General features: G+C 38.0%; 1 protein-coding gene across 1 annotated transcript; it reads left to right on the top strand.

Annotated features, from left to right (window-relative positions):
• The first annotated feature begins 2,398 nt into the window (after positions 1–2,398).
• Positions 2,399–17,828, top strand: PRDX4 (peroxiredoxin 4). Its single transcript, XM_008057358.1, has 7 exons — positions 2,399–2,755; positions 6,394–6,511; positions 9,787–9,903; positions 12,181–12,303; positions 13,797–13,927; positions 15,158–15,192; positions 17,714–17,828. Exons 1-7 carry the CDS (start codon positions 2,512–2,514, stop codon positions 17,762–17,764), a joined length of 819 nt encoding a protein of 272 aa, XP_008055549.1. The 5' UTR covers positions 2,399–2,511; the 3' UTR covers positions 17,765–17,828.
• The last annotated feature ends 644 nt before the right edge of the window (positions 17,829–18,472 follow it).

Below are 18,472 nucleotides of genomic sequence, written 5' to 3'. Positions count from 1 at the left end.
TATGGGTAAGGACATGGTATCCCTCCGTGGGCAAAAAGCTGGCTTCGCCTTTTTCATCCTTTTCCTCCAGGAAGCAGGAATCAGGAAGCGCAGCATACAATGTCCAGAAATAGGTAAGGGGTGAGTTTAGAAGTGGGAGATTTTCTATCTGCCACAAAGAGCAAAGATATAATATGAAAGCAATTTGAAACTGAGACAGGTTGTTTGGAATGTTAGGTGCTATTTACAAAATCAAGTGCTTATGGTATCAAATGCTTAGCCTGGGCCAGGTTCTTTGGAAAACAAAGATGAATTAGACTTGATTTAAGCCCCAGGGAGTTGATAGTCTATTCAAAGGAAGACAAACTTCCTTTCAAATGCCCAGGGTAAGCATTTGATCCTATAAGCACTTGATTTTGTAAATAACACCTAATGTTCCAAACAGCCTGTCTCTGTTTAAAGTTGCTTTCATATACTATATCCTTGCTCCTTGTGACAACCCATTGTGGCAGATAGAAAATCTGCCCTTTCTAAACTCATAGGATGGCTTCTGTGGGATTCAGAAGATGACAAGAGCTTACAGGAATACAGGGAATCTTGAGGACATAAAGGCTGCTGATGGCTCCTGTCTATGTGGTGTGTGATGTGTCTCCTCTCCCAGTCTTCACCTCCCATCCTAGCAAATGGGTGGCTGGTGGTATAATTGTCAGAACATGGAACAATGATGTGCTGGGAGAAGGGTTTTCTGGGAAATTTTCAAATCTTAATTTAAAAAAAGAAAACACACCTTGAGACAGGCTTAAGTTGCTGAACTGTCTGTTTGCCCTGTAGTTTCTTTCCTGCAAGAGAAGAATAAATGGTCTAGACCTTTCTTCAACTAATAAAGGAGAATCACGGCATTGTTCGCACAGATCACTGCAAGGAAGAGAATAAGAAATGTCTATTACAGGGATAAAATGCAAGCCATTAGGATGCAAAAAGTTAGTTTCTGCGTTTTGGGAGGAAGGTGGCATGCAATGGGGAGGCTTTATGGAAGGATAAAAGGGTCTAAAGGAGGGTGGCTGGTCACCTCAATGGCCGGAAGCCAGTCATCGATGAATCTTTGTGAAAAGGTAAGTGTGGAAGGATGAGTCTATTTTAGTGTCGAGAGTGGGAGGCCAGTGATGGGCAAAGATACCGAAGGTGCGAGGCCAGTCACAGCAATGGTGGGTGACTATTCACAGTAATGGCGGGAGGCCCGTCACAGCAACGGCGGGAGGCCCGTCACAGCAATGGCGGAAGGCCAGTCACCTGCAAACCTTCGTGGAAAAGATGGGCCTGGAAGGATGAGCAGGATCTAAAACGTGGGAAGAGCAGGATCTAAATGACAGCTGACACCACAAAGCACTCTTCGTCAATGACCTAGGCCTGCCCCCAGTCAGTGTACAGGCGCGAACATCAGGTGTTGGGGGGAGGGGAGAGGGAGGACGGGTGGCGCCCCTGGCAGGGCAGGGCGGGGGAGGGACAGTGGCAGGTGGATGAGTCGAATAGGGGAAGAGACCTGGGTGTGGTGATGGGGTAATTGTCAGAAGATGGAACAACATTGTGCGGGAAGAAAGGGTCTTCTGGGGAACTTTTCAAACCTGTATTCAAAGAAAAAAAATTTTCATCTTTGAGACAAGATTGTCATCAAAAACTGCCTGTTTGCCCTTGCCTGCTGGAGGAGAGTAAATGGTTAGACCTATCTTAAAAGGACTTAAAAGGGCTGCAACAAAAGGAGAGAGTCATGGCACTGTTCACACAAATCACTTCAAGGAAAAAAACAAGTAGATGTCTATTAGATCTCAAAACCTATTCCTCCTATCTGAAACTTTGTACCCTGTGACCAACGACTCCCCTTTCCCTCCTTCTCTCCCCTACTTCCAAGCCTCTGGCAAGCAGTAGGGTAAATATAGTAAATAATGTATATTTCAAAATAAGAGTAAATTTTAAAGGTCTTCTAAAAATATAGGTAAACAAGGTAATGGATATGTTAATTAGTGTGATTTTCTCATTCCACATTAGATACATATTTCAAAATATCACATTGTATTCTATAAATGTATACAATTATGATTTGTGAGTTTTAAATAATTTTTTAAATTTAAGTGACGACTTAAAAGTCTATTAGAAGTATAAAATACAAGCCATTCACAGGCATATAGATTAGTTTCAGCTCTTAAGGGGATAGTGTGCGATGCTAAGGCTCTGTAGAAGAGATGGGTGTGCAATGATGCCTAAAACAGTGCTGAGGGGCGGGAAATCTTGAGACGTCCTTTGCCGAGGTGGTGGACGCTCCCGGCCCAAGCCTGCCCCCGTGCGCAGGCGCATATGCAAGCTGGGGGCGAGGAGGCGGGGCCAGCGCTCACGTGGTGAGGCGGGGATGGAAGGGCGGAGCAAGTCTCGCGAGGCCGCGCCCTGGTTCGCGCGGTCTTAGTGCACGCGATTTTAGCTACCTGCCGGCGGGAGAGTTCGCGCTCGCGCCAAGGGACGTGTTTCTGCCCTCGCGGGGTCATGGAGGCGCCGCCGCCGCTGCTAGCCGCGACGACTCTAGTCCCTGGCCGGAGTCGAAGGCTACGACTGCTGCCCCTGCTGCTGTTTCTGCTGCCGGCCGGAGCTCTGCAGGGCTTGGAGGCAGAGGAGAGGCCCCGCACCCGCGAAGAGGAGTGCCACTTCTACGCGGGTGGACAAGTGTACCCAGGGGAGGCATCCCGAGTATCGGTCGCAGACCACTCCCTGCACCTAAGCAAAGCCAAGAGTAGGTGGTGGCCCGCCAAGGATGGGGGTGGGGAAAGCCCGGAGACACGTGTACCCTGGTTACACTCAGGGCCTGGATTTGGGCGGCACCCCCAGGGCTGTCTCTGGGCCCCGGGCCAGCCTGGTTCTCTCCTAGGGGACGGGGTGGTGGCATAAAGGGGAGTTTTAGCTGTGAAGAAAGGGATGGTTTTCACTGATTAGATTTGGAAGTAGTGGTTACCCCAAAAACCGCAGTTGAGAGGAAGAGGGAGACCCTAGTCCCAGGCTTGCAGGCATTAAGGATGTTGTGCAAACTGAAACACTTCCTGAAACATCGCAAAGTGCTTGCAGCACGTCCCGTCTCTTTTCGAGTACTCTTTCAGGGAAGAAGACATTATTGATAGGTTGAATACTGATTCACAGAAAGTTTGATTAAACAGAAGTCGCTGAACGAAATGCGCGGGAGGTCGACCGTTTCATTTTCTTTTGTTTACATCTTATGAAGAGTACTCTTAAACTCCACCTTCTCCAAAACCTGTATAGTTAATGGGTATTCTTAGTGTTTCTTACACGTGAAGAACCTGTTACAGGGTGTACTTTGGAGAGAAATGGGGGGAAAGGAGGTTGGAGGTAATGCATTTGGGTTGATTATAAACCTTGTGGCCAATTTGTATCCTGCCAATTTGGTTTTTGATTATTTGCATTTCTGTCCAGTGTACAAAGCTACTGGCCACTTTCAGTAATGACACGTCAGACTAAGCAGATACTGTGAAAGTTGTGGCCCGCTGTATCTGGATGTTAAAGTTAGACAAAAAGAAGTGAACAGTGACTATAGGTAAAGGCTGTCCCTTGCTTTTCAGTAACTGCTTTTCCTACATTTGACATTCTTTAGGTGTGTGTCTGACTTTTGTGGTTCAGCATGTTCTATACCAGTATTTAGTGAAAAAAGTAATGCTTTACAATTACGAATCCCCAGAGTTAAATGGAATGTTATGACTTAGGATGGGATGGGAGTATAGATGAGAAAAAATGTTTTGCCTCCTTCAATATTTGCATTTCTTTTCTACTGAAAGTTAACTACTTCTGGATTTTAATTTTAGAAAACCAGTCTTATACTTTTAAAATCATAATATTTCCAAGTTCTATTGGTTTTATTTGCCTGGGAAGGTATTTTGAAGTATGTCAGACAGTTAAGTGTTTATTTACATATATTTCCCATAGGAAACAAATCTACTCCAGAGCTGCTTATGGAAGCAAAAAAAAAAAAGTAGTAATAATAGCTTTCCCTTTACTAGTAAAACTTCACATTTTAGTTATTTGCTACATTTCTGAGTCACATGTAGGCTTATCTAGAATTAAAGATACAAGGACTTTTATTCACAAAATTGAATGTTGTGGAATTATTAAGGCCACAATCTCACATAATTTTTAGTAATATGAAAAACTGTTCATGATTAATTTACTGTTTCCTTTAGGGAGAAAAAAATAAAACGGGGTACAACATGATCCAAATTTGTATGTTTAAAAAGGACTGGAGCCAGGCGTGGTGGCTGAAGCCTATGATCCCAGCACTTTGGGAGGCTGAGGAGAGAGGATTGCCTGAGCCTGGGGGTTCAAGACCAGCCTGGGCAACATGGTGAGACCTCGTCTCTACAGTAAATAAAAAAAATTAGCCAGGTGTGGTAGAGTGTGCCTGTAGTTCGGCAACTTGGAAGGCTGAGGCAGAAGGATCACCCGAGCCCAGCAGGTCAAGGCTGCAGTGGCCCGGAGTGTGCCACTGTACTCCAGCCTGGGCGACAGAGTGAGACTCCAACCCTCACCCCCAAAAAAAGGACTGGAAAGACATACATCAAAATGTTAACAGTAGTTAAACTGATGGGGGTTAAAGAGGGAATTTAAATATTCTTTATACTTCTCTGCATTTACCAGAATCTTTATATTAATTACATAATTTATATTCGGGACAATTTCTGTTTGTTTTTTAATAGATGCAAGGGGTTGCTTTGGGAATTTCATTTGTAGATCTTAGCAAAGTAACTGCCATTCTTAAATCAAGAACCAAGCATTTCCCAAGTCAATTTTCAGAACAAAATTTATTTTTCAGATAGTTTTTCCCAGGATGCTAAAATAATTAAGAAGTGTCATTGTAATAGATCATTACTATTATTATAAACTCTCACTTGAATAGCATTTTAAGTATTGTATATAAAGAATATATAATTCAGGACCCTTCTATTGCCTATTTCTCCCTCCTGATCTTTACCTAAGCAGATCAAGATTATATATATGAGGTAGGCTGCTGACTCAAGATAAGTAATCACATTTTATATATTAACTTCCCCAAGAAATTCATCTTCAGTTTGTCTCTATCTTTGGAGTGACCATAAATGCTAGTTGTTATACAAAAGTATAAGCCTTACTACTTTCTAGGAACCTTAGTCAAACTTGGAAGCAAGTATCAATCTCAATGTATGTAATGGTTCTGAAAGTATAAGTACTATGTGAATGTGTTAACAAAGCATGAAGGAACATATTGTCAAAGTGTCTTGGCTAGAATTACAGTCTGTCCTTTCAAGAGAACGGCATGGGAGCCAGGCTTGGTGGCTCAGCCTGTAATCCCGCGCCTTTGGGAGGCTGAGGTGAGTGGATTGCCTGAGCCCGCGGGTTCGAGACCTGCCTGGGCAGCAAGACCTCATCTCTACAATAAATCAAAAAATCAGCCGGGCATGGTAGCGCATGCCTGTAATTCCGGCTACTTGGAAGACTGAGGCGGAAGGATCGCCAGAGCCCAGCAGGTCGAGGCTGCGGTGGCCAGGAGCGGCCACTACACTCCAGTCTGTGTGACAGAGTGAGACTTCAACTCAAAAAAAAATAAAATAAATAAAGAGAACGGCATGAACTGTTCAATTTCCATCAGGTCACTTGAAACCTGTTCAAGAGAGTCTCTTCTTTCAAAGCCCTCCAGGAAAATTATCCTGTGGTCTGGGATTTTACACTTCTGGTCTGGCATGTTTGCAAACTTCATCTTCAAGTGTAGCCTCATCTGCAGCAGGTCCTCTGTGTATATGAGAAACTGGACAAAGTAAATTAGTACATCTGGAAGACTGCCATTAGAGGAAAGGAAAATCAAGTTACTTGAAATGTAGGAAGTTGACAACTTGGATGAACTATAGTGAAGTATCCAGTAGGGTTTTTAGTCAGGGTGGAAGGTTAGGGGTCTGTGAACATAAAGTCTTTATTTTCACTAACCCAACTGTAGTACTTGCTTGTACTCATCGCCAGTAGAATCACAAATATTTTTATGCTACATTATGGTTATTGCAAGTATCCTGAAACATCATTTACATTCATTGCTTATCTTAGTAGTTGTTAGATCACTGCTAATCTTACAGTTTTAAGCTGTCATTAAAAGTGCACATGTATTGCTATATCACCAGTTTGTTTTTTTAATATTTTGATAATTGCTTTTAAATATAATTGGTTTCCTCTGTAATTCCATGTATTTTACTTTATGCGTTCAATAACACTGTTTTAAGAAGTTTGTAAGCTTCGCCAGACTGCCAAAGGAGCACTGATTTTTAGTGATTTTTCTGAAGATGTGTTTCTGCCATTCCACCAATTTTCTCAGTTTATAGAACATCATGTCTTTTTCTTTCTTAGTTTCCAAGCCAGCACCTTACTGGGAAGGAACAGCTGTGATAAATGGAGAATTTAAGGAGCTCAAGTTAACTGATTATCGTGGGAAATACTTGGTTTTTTTCTTCTACCCACTTGATTTGTAAGTAATACATGTAAATAGCAGCTAGTAAAACATCAGTCTTAATCATTATTCAGGAACATCAAATAGAAATTCAGTTCTTGGTTCTTAAAAGGGCAAGCTGGGGTGAAGAATTTATTCAAAAAGGTAACATTACCATATATTTCAGAGTCATAACACATTGGCCTCAATACTTTATACTTATATCTACATGATTGTTATAATGGAATAATTGGAGGAAAGTTACAATATATTCATTAAGCTGTACCTACTAGGGCAAAAAAATGGATTGATAATATTTTAGAAAGCATTTAAAAGCAAAGCTTGTGCCATAATTCTGTATTCAGTGTCTCTGTTAACTAGAAAATAAGCCCTTTGGTGATATTATTTAGCTATGATTTTGCCATTTTTATTCTTTGCTGCATCTGTTGCTTTCCTGGGATTTGAACATTTTCCTGAAAATATAGACTACTTAAGAAATAATACCTATTAATATGGTTATTGTGGGGTTTGGTTTTTGCTTTAACTCTGTGACAATGTGCATTTTTATAGATGATCAGAGAGTTGACTCAAAGTAAATACTCTTGCCGGGCTCGGTGGCTCAGCCTGTAATCCCGCGCCTTTGGGAGGCTGAGGTGAGTGGATTGCCTGAGCCCGCGGGTTCAAGACCCGCCTGGGCAGGCGAGACCTCATCTCTACAATAAATCAAAAATTAGCCGGGCGTGGTAGCGCGTGCCTGTAATTCCAGCTACTCGGAAGGCTGAGGCAGAAGAATCACCAGAGCCCAGCAGGTCGAGGCTGCGGTGACCGGGAGCGGCCACTGCACTCCAGTCCGGGCAACAGAGTGAGACTCCAATTCAAAAAAAAAAATACTCTTGGAGCTTTATTCACATTGAGGATTTAATTTCATTTTGCAAAACACTATTTTGAGTGTTTTTCAAATCCCATGAAAGTGAAAAGAGACCAAAAAGAGAGTTATCCCAACATTTATCCTTTTTCTATTTGAACTTACGTTTTGATTACAAAAAGTAAAAGATTCCTCTATCTTTGCCACTGTGAATTTTTCCATTAGGACTAATCTAGAACTAGTTTAAACTTGCAGGGATGGTATACTTAAGCTCATTTCTATAGGTTATTTCTAGGCCAGAGACTGATAAACTTTTTCTATAAAAGGCCAACCAATAAATATTTTAGTCCTGTGATGATCTCTATGCAGCTACTCAACTTTACCATTGTAGCACAAAAGCAGTGTAGACAATGCATAAATGAATGTGTGTTACTCTGTTCCATTGAAACTCTATCTGCAAAAAAAGTGTAATATAACACTTTTTAATAGGAGCCAGAAGTAGAAATGTTAATAGATTAAAAAAATGACAGGCCATCTAAATTCACAAAACCATAAAGTTAACATGTATGTTAAATATGTATAACTAACACTAGCCCTGAATTTTGAAATTAGTCTAACATAGCAGAAAAATATGCTCTGTGCTTCTCCAGTGTAATTTGAAACTCTATAATGAATAAGACACGTCTAATTAGAGCATGGTTTTAGCAACAGTCTTCGGGGACAAGGAGCTAAGATAGCTTCTTCCTGTTATTTTTATGTAATGCTGAACTGGGCCTGGTTAGAGAAGGAAGGATTCTGGGACATTTGCCATAGTCTGCAAGTGGGAAAGTTACAAATGTAACCCTTTAGTTTTCTGCCAGAATTTTTCCTTAAGTGTTGGTCAGATGTGTCTTTGAATAGTATTTCTTGGGATAATAGAAAGGAAAGCAGAGGTTGACCATTCCTACCCTTTAGATAATATTACAAATAATGATTATAGCCCAGGTTTCCAGGGACATAATCCTAGATTAGAACTATCTGCTTGTACATGGCAGGGCTGTACTTAAATAACAAATATTTTGAAATCCTGCATTAGGCTCTGGTAGGAACTTATCCCCTAAATCTCTGTTTCACAAACTTTTTTGACCATGACTCACAGTAGGAAATACGTTTTTCATTGTCAGTCGATACACATACACACATATATAGGGTAACATTGTCTGTATGCACCAGTTCAGCCATGCTTCTTAAAATACTAAAAAATGTCCATCCATACCAGGTAGCATTCCTCACATTCCTCCCCAAGTTACCCCTCCTACCTAGTGCCTTTCAGAAACCTCCAGTGCTAAAGCTAGCTCTGAGTTGAGGTTGTTAAATACTTTGAATATGACTATTGAACAGAAACATACACACACACACACACATGCACATTTCAGTCTACATACATGTTTCATAATTTATCCTTACTGTGTATGATGTGTATTCTCATATTTTCTATTCTATTTCACTTTTTTTAAATGTTGGTTAGAACTCACTAAATTGTCTTAAGGAATCCCTACCATGGTTGAAAAAATAGTAATATTCTCTAAAGAAGCCCTTCTGACAACATGGGGATATTAAGCTGTAAAATCCCTGTCTGCACAGGACTAGGAGACAAGGTGGAAGAGGACTTTATCAAGAAAGGGGGGAGGGGAGACAGGAGAACATTGCATCATCTGCAGAATACAGATAGATGTATCTAGCTCACAGTGTTGGTATAGGAATGTTAAAAAAAAATAGTAAAATGATGTAAAATTTGTCTAGATCCTTTGAAAAATGTAAAGCACTAAACAAAAAGTATTATTAAATAAAAGCTAATAAAATGAGGGAGGGGTTACATCCATAAGGGAGAAGGGAATATTGGTTGAACCACTGATCTGTTGAGCTATAAGAAAGTTTACTGATATGTAATTGGAAACTGTCATATATGTTTCTTTATTAAATATTTGATCAAGGCCGGGCACGGTGGCTCAAGCCCGTAATCCCAGCACTTTGGGAGGCCAAAGTGAGAAGATTGCCTGAACCTAGGGGGTCGAGACCAGCCAGTGCAGCTTGGTGAGACCTCGTCTCTACAATAAAAATCAAAAAATTAGCTGGGTGTGGTAGCACGCACCTGTAGTTCCAGCTACTTGGAAGGCTGAGGTGAAAGGATCACCTGAGCCTAGCAGGTTGACACTGGGGTGACCGTGAGCATGCAGCTGCACTCCAGCCTGGGCGACAGAGTGAGACTCCAACTAAAAAATATATACATATATTTGATCAAATTATAATCTTTTAGACTACTCCCATCTTGAGAAGGTTCATATATAAAATTGTTCTTAATGTGTATTTTATTTATTTACTAATGGTGATTGTAAAAATTAAGTCATTTGAAAGCTCAGGTACATGCTTCTTTTGAGAATACTGAATTGTTTTTCTTTTTTACTTTCAGCACATTTGTGTGTCCAACTGAAATTAATGCTTTTGATGACAGAATTGAAGAATTCAGATCTATAAATACTGAAGTGGTAGCATGCTCTGTTGATTCACAGTTTACCCATTTGGCTTGGTCAGTATCTTACAATTATATTTGTAGGAAAAAGGAATGGATTAATTCTTAAATCATAGGCAAATAACTTAACATGATAGGAATATTTATGAGACAATTCAGGAAGAGATTTATCTGAGAGTAATACAACAAACAAGCTGCTAATTCAGTGAAGTTATGGTAAAAATGCTTAAGGGTTTTATAGGACATTTCCAAATTAGGGAGGAAGTTTAAATGCATTAGGTTTGATTTCTGTAGCAAAGACCAATGAATTGTATGATTACTTTGCTTGATAAATTGGTAACCTTAATCTGGAGGAAAAAAATTTTTGTATCCTATTTCTCCGGGTTCGATGGCTCACATCTATGATCCCAGCCACTTGAGAGTCTGAGATGGAAGGATCACTCAAGCCCAGGAGTATAAGGCAGCAGTGACTGCTCTCCAGCCTGGGCAACAGAGTAAAACCCGTCTCTGAAAAATAAAACATACTATTTTTCAAGAAGCAATAATTTTTAAAGATTAAGATTTTTTTAAAAATTCATTAACATGGAAAGATGCTCTGCCTAATTAATTGCAAAGAACTACAAATTAAAATGACAAGAAATGCTGTTTTTCCCTGTCTGGTTGGCTAGGAATTAAAAGATTGAAAAAAATGCATCCAGTATTGACAAAAGTGTGAAAAACGACACTCACACATAGCTGGTTAACATTTCTGAAGAGCAGTAAAACATGTCTCAAAATCTGAAATGTACATGTTGATGTGAGTTTTCAATAGTATTCACAATTTTGTGCAGGAAATTTTGCACACAATAAAGACTTTAGAATTATTTTGATTGTCAAACTTAATATTCAATTTATTAAAGTTACAAATTTAAAACAAGTTTTTCTCTATTTGCAATTATATATATATGTTTGTATATGTAACAAGTTTTAATTGGTTGGGGAGCTACAATTTAATTGCATTCCCTTAAGAAATTAGTGCCCTTAAGTATTTAAAATACAGTTATATATTTAATGTTTGGTTTCCTTAAGTATCTCAATTTTCAAGAACCATCCTAAATACTTAAGTAATTCTAATATGCCACATTCTCTTACACATTATAAATAATTTAATATACAAATATGTACTGATTTCTTTATATCAAAATATTAAAACTATAGGCTTAATTTGCTTCATTTCTATATTAATTCTAAATCTTCCTAGGATCAAAACATATGTCCACTAAAGAAAAAGTTATATTGTCCCAAATAATTTGGGATTGCTTTCCCAAGGAAATTTAAGGATACATTCTCAGCTAGATAGGTTTTATATCAACCAGAGATTTCTATTTAGATGTCAGAACTGGGGCTGCAAGTATCTGGAGCAGTATTACCCTGTTTTCTAGCTGCTCTGTCAGTGCCCTCCTGTTAGGGCAGCAGCCCACATCTCCTGGTTTCAAGTTACAGAATACAGGTTAAGCATCCCTGATCCAAAATGCTCCAAAACTCAAAATTTTTTGAGTGCTAACATAACACTCATTGGATCATTTGGGATTTCAGATTAGGGATGCTCAATCACTAAGTATTTAATGCATATATACCAAAATCTGAAACACTTAAGTCCCAAGCACTTCAGATAAGGAATATTTAACCTGTACTTTAATCTGAAGACTGATACATCTGAGACCATAGCTAACTTCCTTCACTGCTTCAGGTGGACTTTACATTTCTTTGTCTCTCAGATATTAAAATGTCATCCAGCTGTACCCTGCCTGTCTCTCAAGGCTTTGTCTTGTGATCACAGCTCTAAGGTTATGCTTATAATAGTACATACTCTTTGATCTATTAATTTCACTTTTAGAAATTAATCAGACCAGTGTACAAGGATGAGAATACAAGTATGTTTCCAGTAGTGTTTATAAAAGCAGAAAAACCTAGAAACAGTTTAAATGTCTGTCAGTAGAGATTAGTAAATTATAGTAAAGACAGTTCCTGACTTAAAGTGGTTCAACTTATGGTTTTTCAACTTACAATAATAGGTTTATCAGGATGTAATTTCATTGTAAATCAAGGAACATCTGTATGTCTATATATTACAAATGTGTAGTATATATACATATTTAGTGTTTAAAGGATATGAATACATTACATGAAGAAAAAGGCAAGAAAACAGAAAGTAGTATATTAGCCTGTTTTCTTAGAGGAAGAATGTGTGTATTGTGTTTGTTCATGTGTGCACATGCATATGCAGCAAAAGAGTGCTTTTTTAGTATATGCCATTTACTTAGCTCTGAGAGATAAGTGTTCTGTTTATTACAGGATTAATACTCCTCGAAGACAAGGAGGACTTGGGCCAATGAGGATTCCACTTCTTTCAGATTTGAACCATCAGATCTCAAAGGACTATGGTGTATATCTAGAAGACTCAGGCCATACTCTTAGGTACCTTTGAGTGGTTTTATGACAAATCCAAGTATATGTATAATCCTCCTCGAAATAGTTGTTATTTATGAATTAGAAGATACAACCTTTGATCAAGAAATATTATTTTGTTCTATTTGCAAAAATGTAGATATTCTTTAAAATAATTAAACTACTAAACTTAAACTATGCTAGTTTATGCTGTCCCTACTTAAACTATGTTAGTGTTCGTGTCATGAACTATTAGAGCTGGAAGATTACTTAGAGGTCTTTGATCAGCCCTGTCATTTTACAGATAAAAGATTCATAGAGTTCTGTGAACATAGCCAAAGTTGTATAATTATTTAATTTTAGAGCCCCTTGAATCCAGGTCCCCCAACTTCTTGTCCATTTCTTTTTCTTTTTTTCCAAACTGACTCCAGTAACGTTTTTTGTAAATAAAAATACCATAATATCTAGCAAACCTGTGTCTATGGAATGGGAAAAATTAAACATTTTACCTACAAGCTCTCCCTGGGTTACTTGAGGTAACAAATGTTAATAAAAATATTTGAAAGGGAGACAGTTTAAGCCTGAAACGGATGTAATTTTGTTATAATTATATTGCTGATTTACTTCACATTGCCAGTTGTTTCCTTGAATGTTTTATGTGAAAGTGTCAGTATTTTATAATCTGTTTTTTTTAATAGTTTTATTGAAGTATTCCCATACCATACAATTCACTCATTTAAATATAATTCATTGGTTTTTAGTATATTCACAGAGTTATGCAACTATGCAACAATCACAATTTTAGAACATTTTCATTACTCCAAAAAGAAACCCCATACCCATGAGCAATCACTCCATTTTCCTTAACTTCTAAGCAACCACTAATCTACTTTATGTCTGTATAATTGTCTATTCTGGACATTTCATATAAATGGAACCCTAAAACATGTTCTCATTTATGACTAGCTTCTTTCACTCAGTTTAATGTTCTCAAGGTTCATTTACATTGTATCATGTGTCACTATCAGTAATTTCTCAAAAAAGGAGAAACTTGCCAAGTCTTTGTTTTCTGCTTTCATAAAGTCTGTTACTAAGTTAATTCACAAACAGTAAATATGCCACTAAAACGACTGAGGCAATTTTAAAATTTGGAATTATTGGAACACTAACCAAGTAAAATTATTTAATATTAACTATTTGATTCAAGCCAATAATTTATCTTTTTTTATTTTCAAATACATGTACATAGTATTTTAAAGTCAGATTATCTTAAACAACTTTAAATACTACAGCACATTTCTTAGCCAAAAACAAATTGTTAAAGTTAGTTTAACATTGATAATCCCAAATTATACAGTGAGGGGGGGCATGTGTGTATGGATGTATTTACCTGTAGAGTAGGTAGATAGTGTGATGATCTGTGTAGCATCCTTCTGTGTGAATGGTACAGGGATTCACATTAACTAATAAGTGTCTTAACTGAGAAGAAATGGCCTTATCTCTGCTATTCTTTTGTTTTACAGAGGTCTCTTCATTATTGATGACAAAGGCATCCTCAGACAGATTACAATGAATGATCTTCCTGTGGGTAGATCCGTAGATGAGACACTACGTTTGGTTCAAGCATTCCAGTACACTGACAAACATGGAGAAGGTACCCGTCCCTCCTAACCTTTTGAATTTTTAGTTTGAGAAATAGCAGCATAGTTTGGTTTCTTATCCTAAAAGTAATGTGAATGGTTTCAGAGCCTCTTGATTGATCATTTACGAATGATTAGCAGATTTTTTAACAGACCAAATTATAATTTAAAGTGCTTTTAACAAAATATCAGTAATATAGTCTGCTTTTACTGAATAAGATGCAGAAAATATTATTTGCATAGTCTTTTTGGATAAGCTCAAAGAGAAAAGTTTCTGGTACTACATTTTTTAAAATTATGTTTCTGGGTTTACACCTGTAATCCCAGCACTTTGGGAGGCAGAGGCCAGAGGATTGCCTGAGCCCAAGGGTTTGAGACCAACCTGGGCAACTTGGTGAGACCTCATCTCTACAATAGTAGTTTTGGCTACTTGGAAAGCTGAGGCGGAAGGATCATATGAACCCAACAGGTTGAGGCTACGGTGGCCATGATTGTGCCACTGCATTACAGCCTGGGCAACAGAGTGAGACGCCAACTCAAAAAAAAAAAATTATGTTTCTGTAAACTTAACATGCCAATCTGCCATATTTCATAATATAGGTTTTATATGCATGTTTACATTATTGGATTTAACCTTATTAAACTAATCCTCATTCGACTCTCAATATTTTGGCTAAGATCAAGTATAATATTGTAATGCTCAGGGTTACTCAGTATCATACTGGTAGTCTCAGTTTATAATTTTGATAAAATAGGACACGTTATATAATATTCCTTTTAAAAATGCCACTCAGTCCCTGGGTTAGGATGCAGTCTCAAGTCCCTTGACAAGCAGTGAATCATGGCATCAGTATAAAATACTGCAGGATACGTGGCAGACAAGCCTACTGGAGATAAAGTTTATGTAAATTCGGAGGAATTTTTGCCATGCCCAGGTCTTTCAGTTTATGAGATTCCCAAACTTTCCAACTTTATTAGAGAGACATTCAGTGATTTCTTATATTGTAAATGCAAATAAGCATAATTGAACATGAAAATAGACTAGCTGCCCGCTGATAAGACCATAACTAAAATTCCTTTGTGCAAACAGGCAAGCTCACAGGAGTCAAGAGCTCCATGGTCTGGAAATGTTATTAGTATGTTATATTAATTTCAGTTTCATATGGAAACAGAAAAAGTCAGGAGTTGCTATAGAGAAGTGAACTGTTTTTAAACGGCCTTTCACCCATTTCTGTTCCTTTTAGTGTGCCCTGCTGGCTGGAAACCTGGTAGTGAAACAGTAAGTCTTATTGATTTTTCTGTTAAAGGAATAGCTGGAGCCAAAAAAAAAAAAAAAATGCCGACCTTAGGATAATCTTTCCTTGTAATAGAATTGTCTTGATTTTGTAAATGAAGTAAACATTGCTAAGCAGAAATAATAGAGTACAGACATTCTTTGGACTGTAGGAAGAGCATCTAAAACTGGAGAAAGCTGAATATGGGTCTTAATGCTATATATTTTAAAGCCCAGTATCCAGAGAAATATATAATTCCCCCCCCAACCTCAAAAAAAAAGGGCAGAGTGAGGACTTGGTGGAATAAATTCAAAAGAAAATAGTCACAAGTAAAGCCTTTCTATGTGTAGTAAAAAGCTTTAGGGAGGCTGTATAATTTATAAACAATCCCTGAAGTAGTCTCTGGAAAAAATACAATTTAGAAACTTGCTTGAACCCTTTTTTAATAACATATTTTATCTTCTAAAAATCAAGTCATTAGGAAGTTTAAAAATACTAGGATACTAGAGTAAGAAATCATTGCCTTAAGATAATAGAAAAATATAGACTCCTAAAACATTCTTCTTGAGCAAACAAACAAAAAATACCATTAGCCATAGACAATCAGAAGTAGAAATTTACTCTGTAACCTCAGGTGTGTTCCCTTTGTTTCTTAAATATGCTCAACTAGGTCCTGCCTCAGGGCCTTTTCCCTCACTGTTCTTTCTGTACTGCTGTCTGCAAGACTGTCTCCCCTTTCAGCTTAAATGTCATCTTTAGAAGTCTTTGCTCACCACTTTATCCACACCCTAGGCACTATTCTGTCAACAAGTAAAGCATTTACCACAATCTAAAATTAGAATGTATCTCTGAGGGCAAGGACTTTGGCTGTGTTGTTCACTAATAAATACTGTCTGGCTATCATAATAGTTTGAATAGTTGCCACATAGCAGGTCTGTTGAAAGAATAACCAAACACTTAAATATATACTATTATTTGTCAATTAAAAGCAAAATAAAGAAAGACTAAACACAGTATATGATAATACACGTACATTTTTCTGTAGGGGGAATCCGTAGTTTTCATCAGATGCTCAAAGGAATTTCTGGCCCACAAAAATTAATCAAGTAGATAGTCAACATGTTTTCTGAACTATATGACACTCATCCTATAACACCTTTTGGAATTAATTTGTACTTCATGGGACCTCTCACTGATCTCTTGGGACTTGGATACCTAGCACATGCCTGTGATGGATGGTGATGTTATTCATCAAAGTTGGTTTTGCTACACCACCGGGGAAGTACCCCCTACCTTGAAAACCTATCCAGAAATTCTCTTCAAGACTTCTTAGGCTGTCATTTAAGCCAACAGCTTCTGATTCATAGTTCTGTGTGTAAGCCTCACAGTCAATACATGTAAAGTAACCTAATGACAAAGTACTGTTAATGTATAACTTCAAATCCCCTTTGAGATCCATCAGATCCCTGTAGAGATGCCTAAGTTGATAGTGTAACATTAACATTGACCTCAAAGGCCAAGCTGTTTTGCAAATCCATCAGAAATTGGTTCAAAATCAGTTAATTACAGTGATTACAATAGGTTATTTTTATATATAAAAATAGATGTACTCTACCTATAACTAAGTAACATAGTTAGTTAATGTGAGATTAAATTATATTGGAAGTTTTTTTTAAGTCTAACAGGTTGCTAAGGCTGTGATGCTCTTGGAAGGAACGCAAGAGTGTTTATTCATTAGTTATTGATGGTAATGCTTGATGTTGCATTTGAGGTGTCCCCCCCCCCAACTTTGCAATTTGAGATTAAAAAGTTGTATTTTGGGCTAGGCACTGTGGCTCAAGCCTGTAATCCCAGCACTTTGGGAGGCCGAGGTGAGAGGATTGCCTGAACCCATGGCTTCAAAAACAGCGTGGGCAACTTGGCGAGACCTCATCTCTACAATAAATCAAAAAATTAGCTGGTGTGGTAGCGCACTCCTGTAGTTCTGGCTATTTGAAATGCTGAGGCAGAAGGATAGCCTGAGCCCAACTGGTCAATGCTGGGGTGGCCATGAGTGTGCCACTGCACTCCAGCCTGGGTGACAAAGTGAGACTTCAACTCAAAAAAAAAAAAAAGTTATATTTTGGACCATAGTACACATTTAGTGAACACACTGCCCCTTTTTCAGATTATTGTGGCATACCACCATTTTATCAGCAAATGATTTTAAGAGTATATTAACATCTGTAGCCATGCTCTCAATGTGTTTGATTTAATTAGATCAAACCTGAAGATGCCATGAAAGCCTGGTGGCCAAGAGAAGAGCTGTAAGTAGATTTTGGGGTGCTTGAGTACAGATGTTAATTTATTAACAAGTTCTTTGTCTCTTGGAATAGCTGAAATTAGTAGGTAGGACAAACCCAGTTTTTTCTAAGTATTATATGTATAATTTGATATACATAAATAATCTTTAGTCAAGGCATGGGCAACTAATGATGTACTTTGACTTTGAAATGAATAATTTGCTGTTTTGTTTTGTTTTAACAGATAATCCCAGATCCAGCTGGAAAACTGAAGTATTTCGATAAACTGAATTGAAAAAGTACTTCTCAAAGAACGATGCTTGAAAGTTCTCAATAAAGGTCACTGTTTTATTACCACATTTTGTTACAGTAGTAATTTCCTAGAGAATATAAAAACCTATATCACAGTCCAAAGGTATTTAATGTTTGAGTTAGACACTGATGCCAAAACACAAGCAGTTATTCTCTGTCTTTCCAAAGGAAGAAATGTCATACTGAATCATACTGAGTAAGAGCAATAACATGTATAGAGTACATGTCCTATGCCAGGCATTGCGTTCAGCAGGTCAGGTGCATTATTTAATCCTCACAGTAGTAGCTCTTTGAGTTCTTTGTTTTATAGATGAGGAAACTGAAGCTCAGATAGATTACTTCCCCAAAGTCACAGAGCTAGCTAGCAAAGGCAAAATCAGATTTTGCACCCCGACAGGCCAATTCTAGTTTCTGAGCTCTTCACAGTCCACTGTGGCTCACCTCTCTGTACCTTTGAGGGTAGCGGTAAAGAACAAGTTGTGCACTCATCTACAGTATCTGATGGAACACTGCCCCCACAGCTCTTTGCTCTGTGATAACATAAAGCCCTGTCCCCCACTTTCTCTAAATTTACATTTTCAACTTATACCAAATCTGTAAGTAAGAAATTATATGTTTAGTTTAATGAAAGTTGAATCCTTAAATATAGTTAGCTCTTGCCAGGCGAGAGCTCACGCCTATAATCCCAGCA

Source organism: Carlito syrichta, unplaced genomic scaffold, assembly GCF_000164805.1.
Source record: "Carlito syrichta isolate Samal-C Ts95f unplaced genomic scaffold, Tarsius_syrichta-2.0.1 Scaffold302967, whole genome shotgun sequence".
NCBI lineage: Eukaryota > Metazoa > Chordata > Mammalia > Primates > Tarsiidae > Carlito > Carlito syrichta.
Note: the sequence above shows the minus strand (reverse complement) of the source record. Positions and strands in the feature narration are given on the sequence as shown.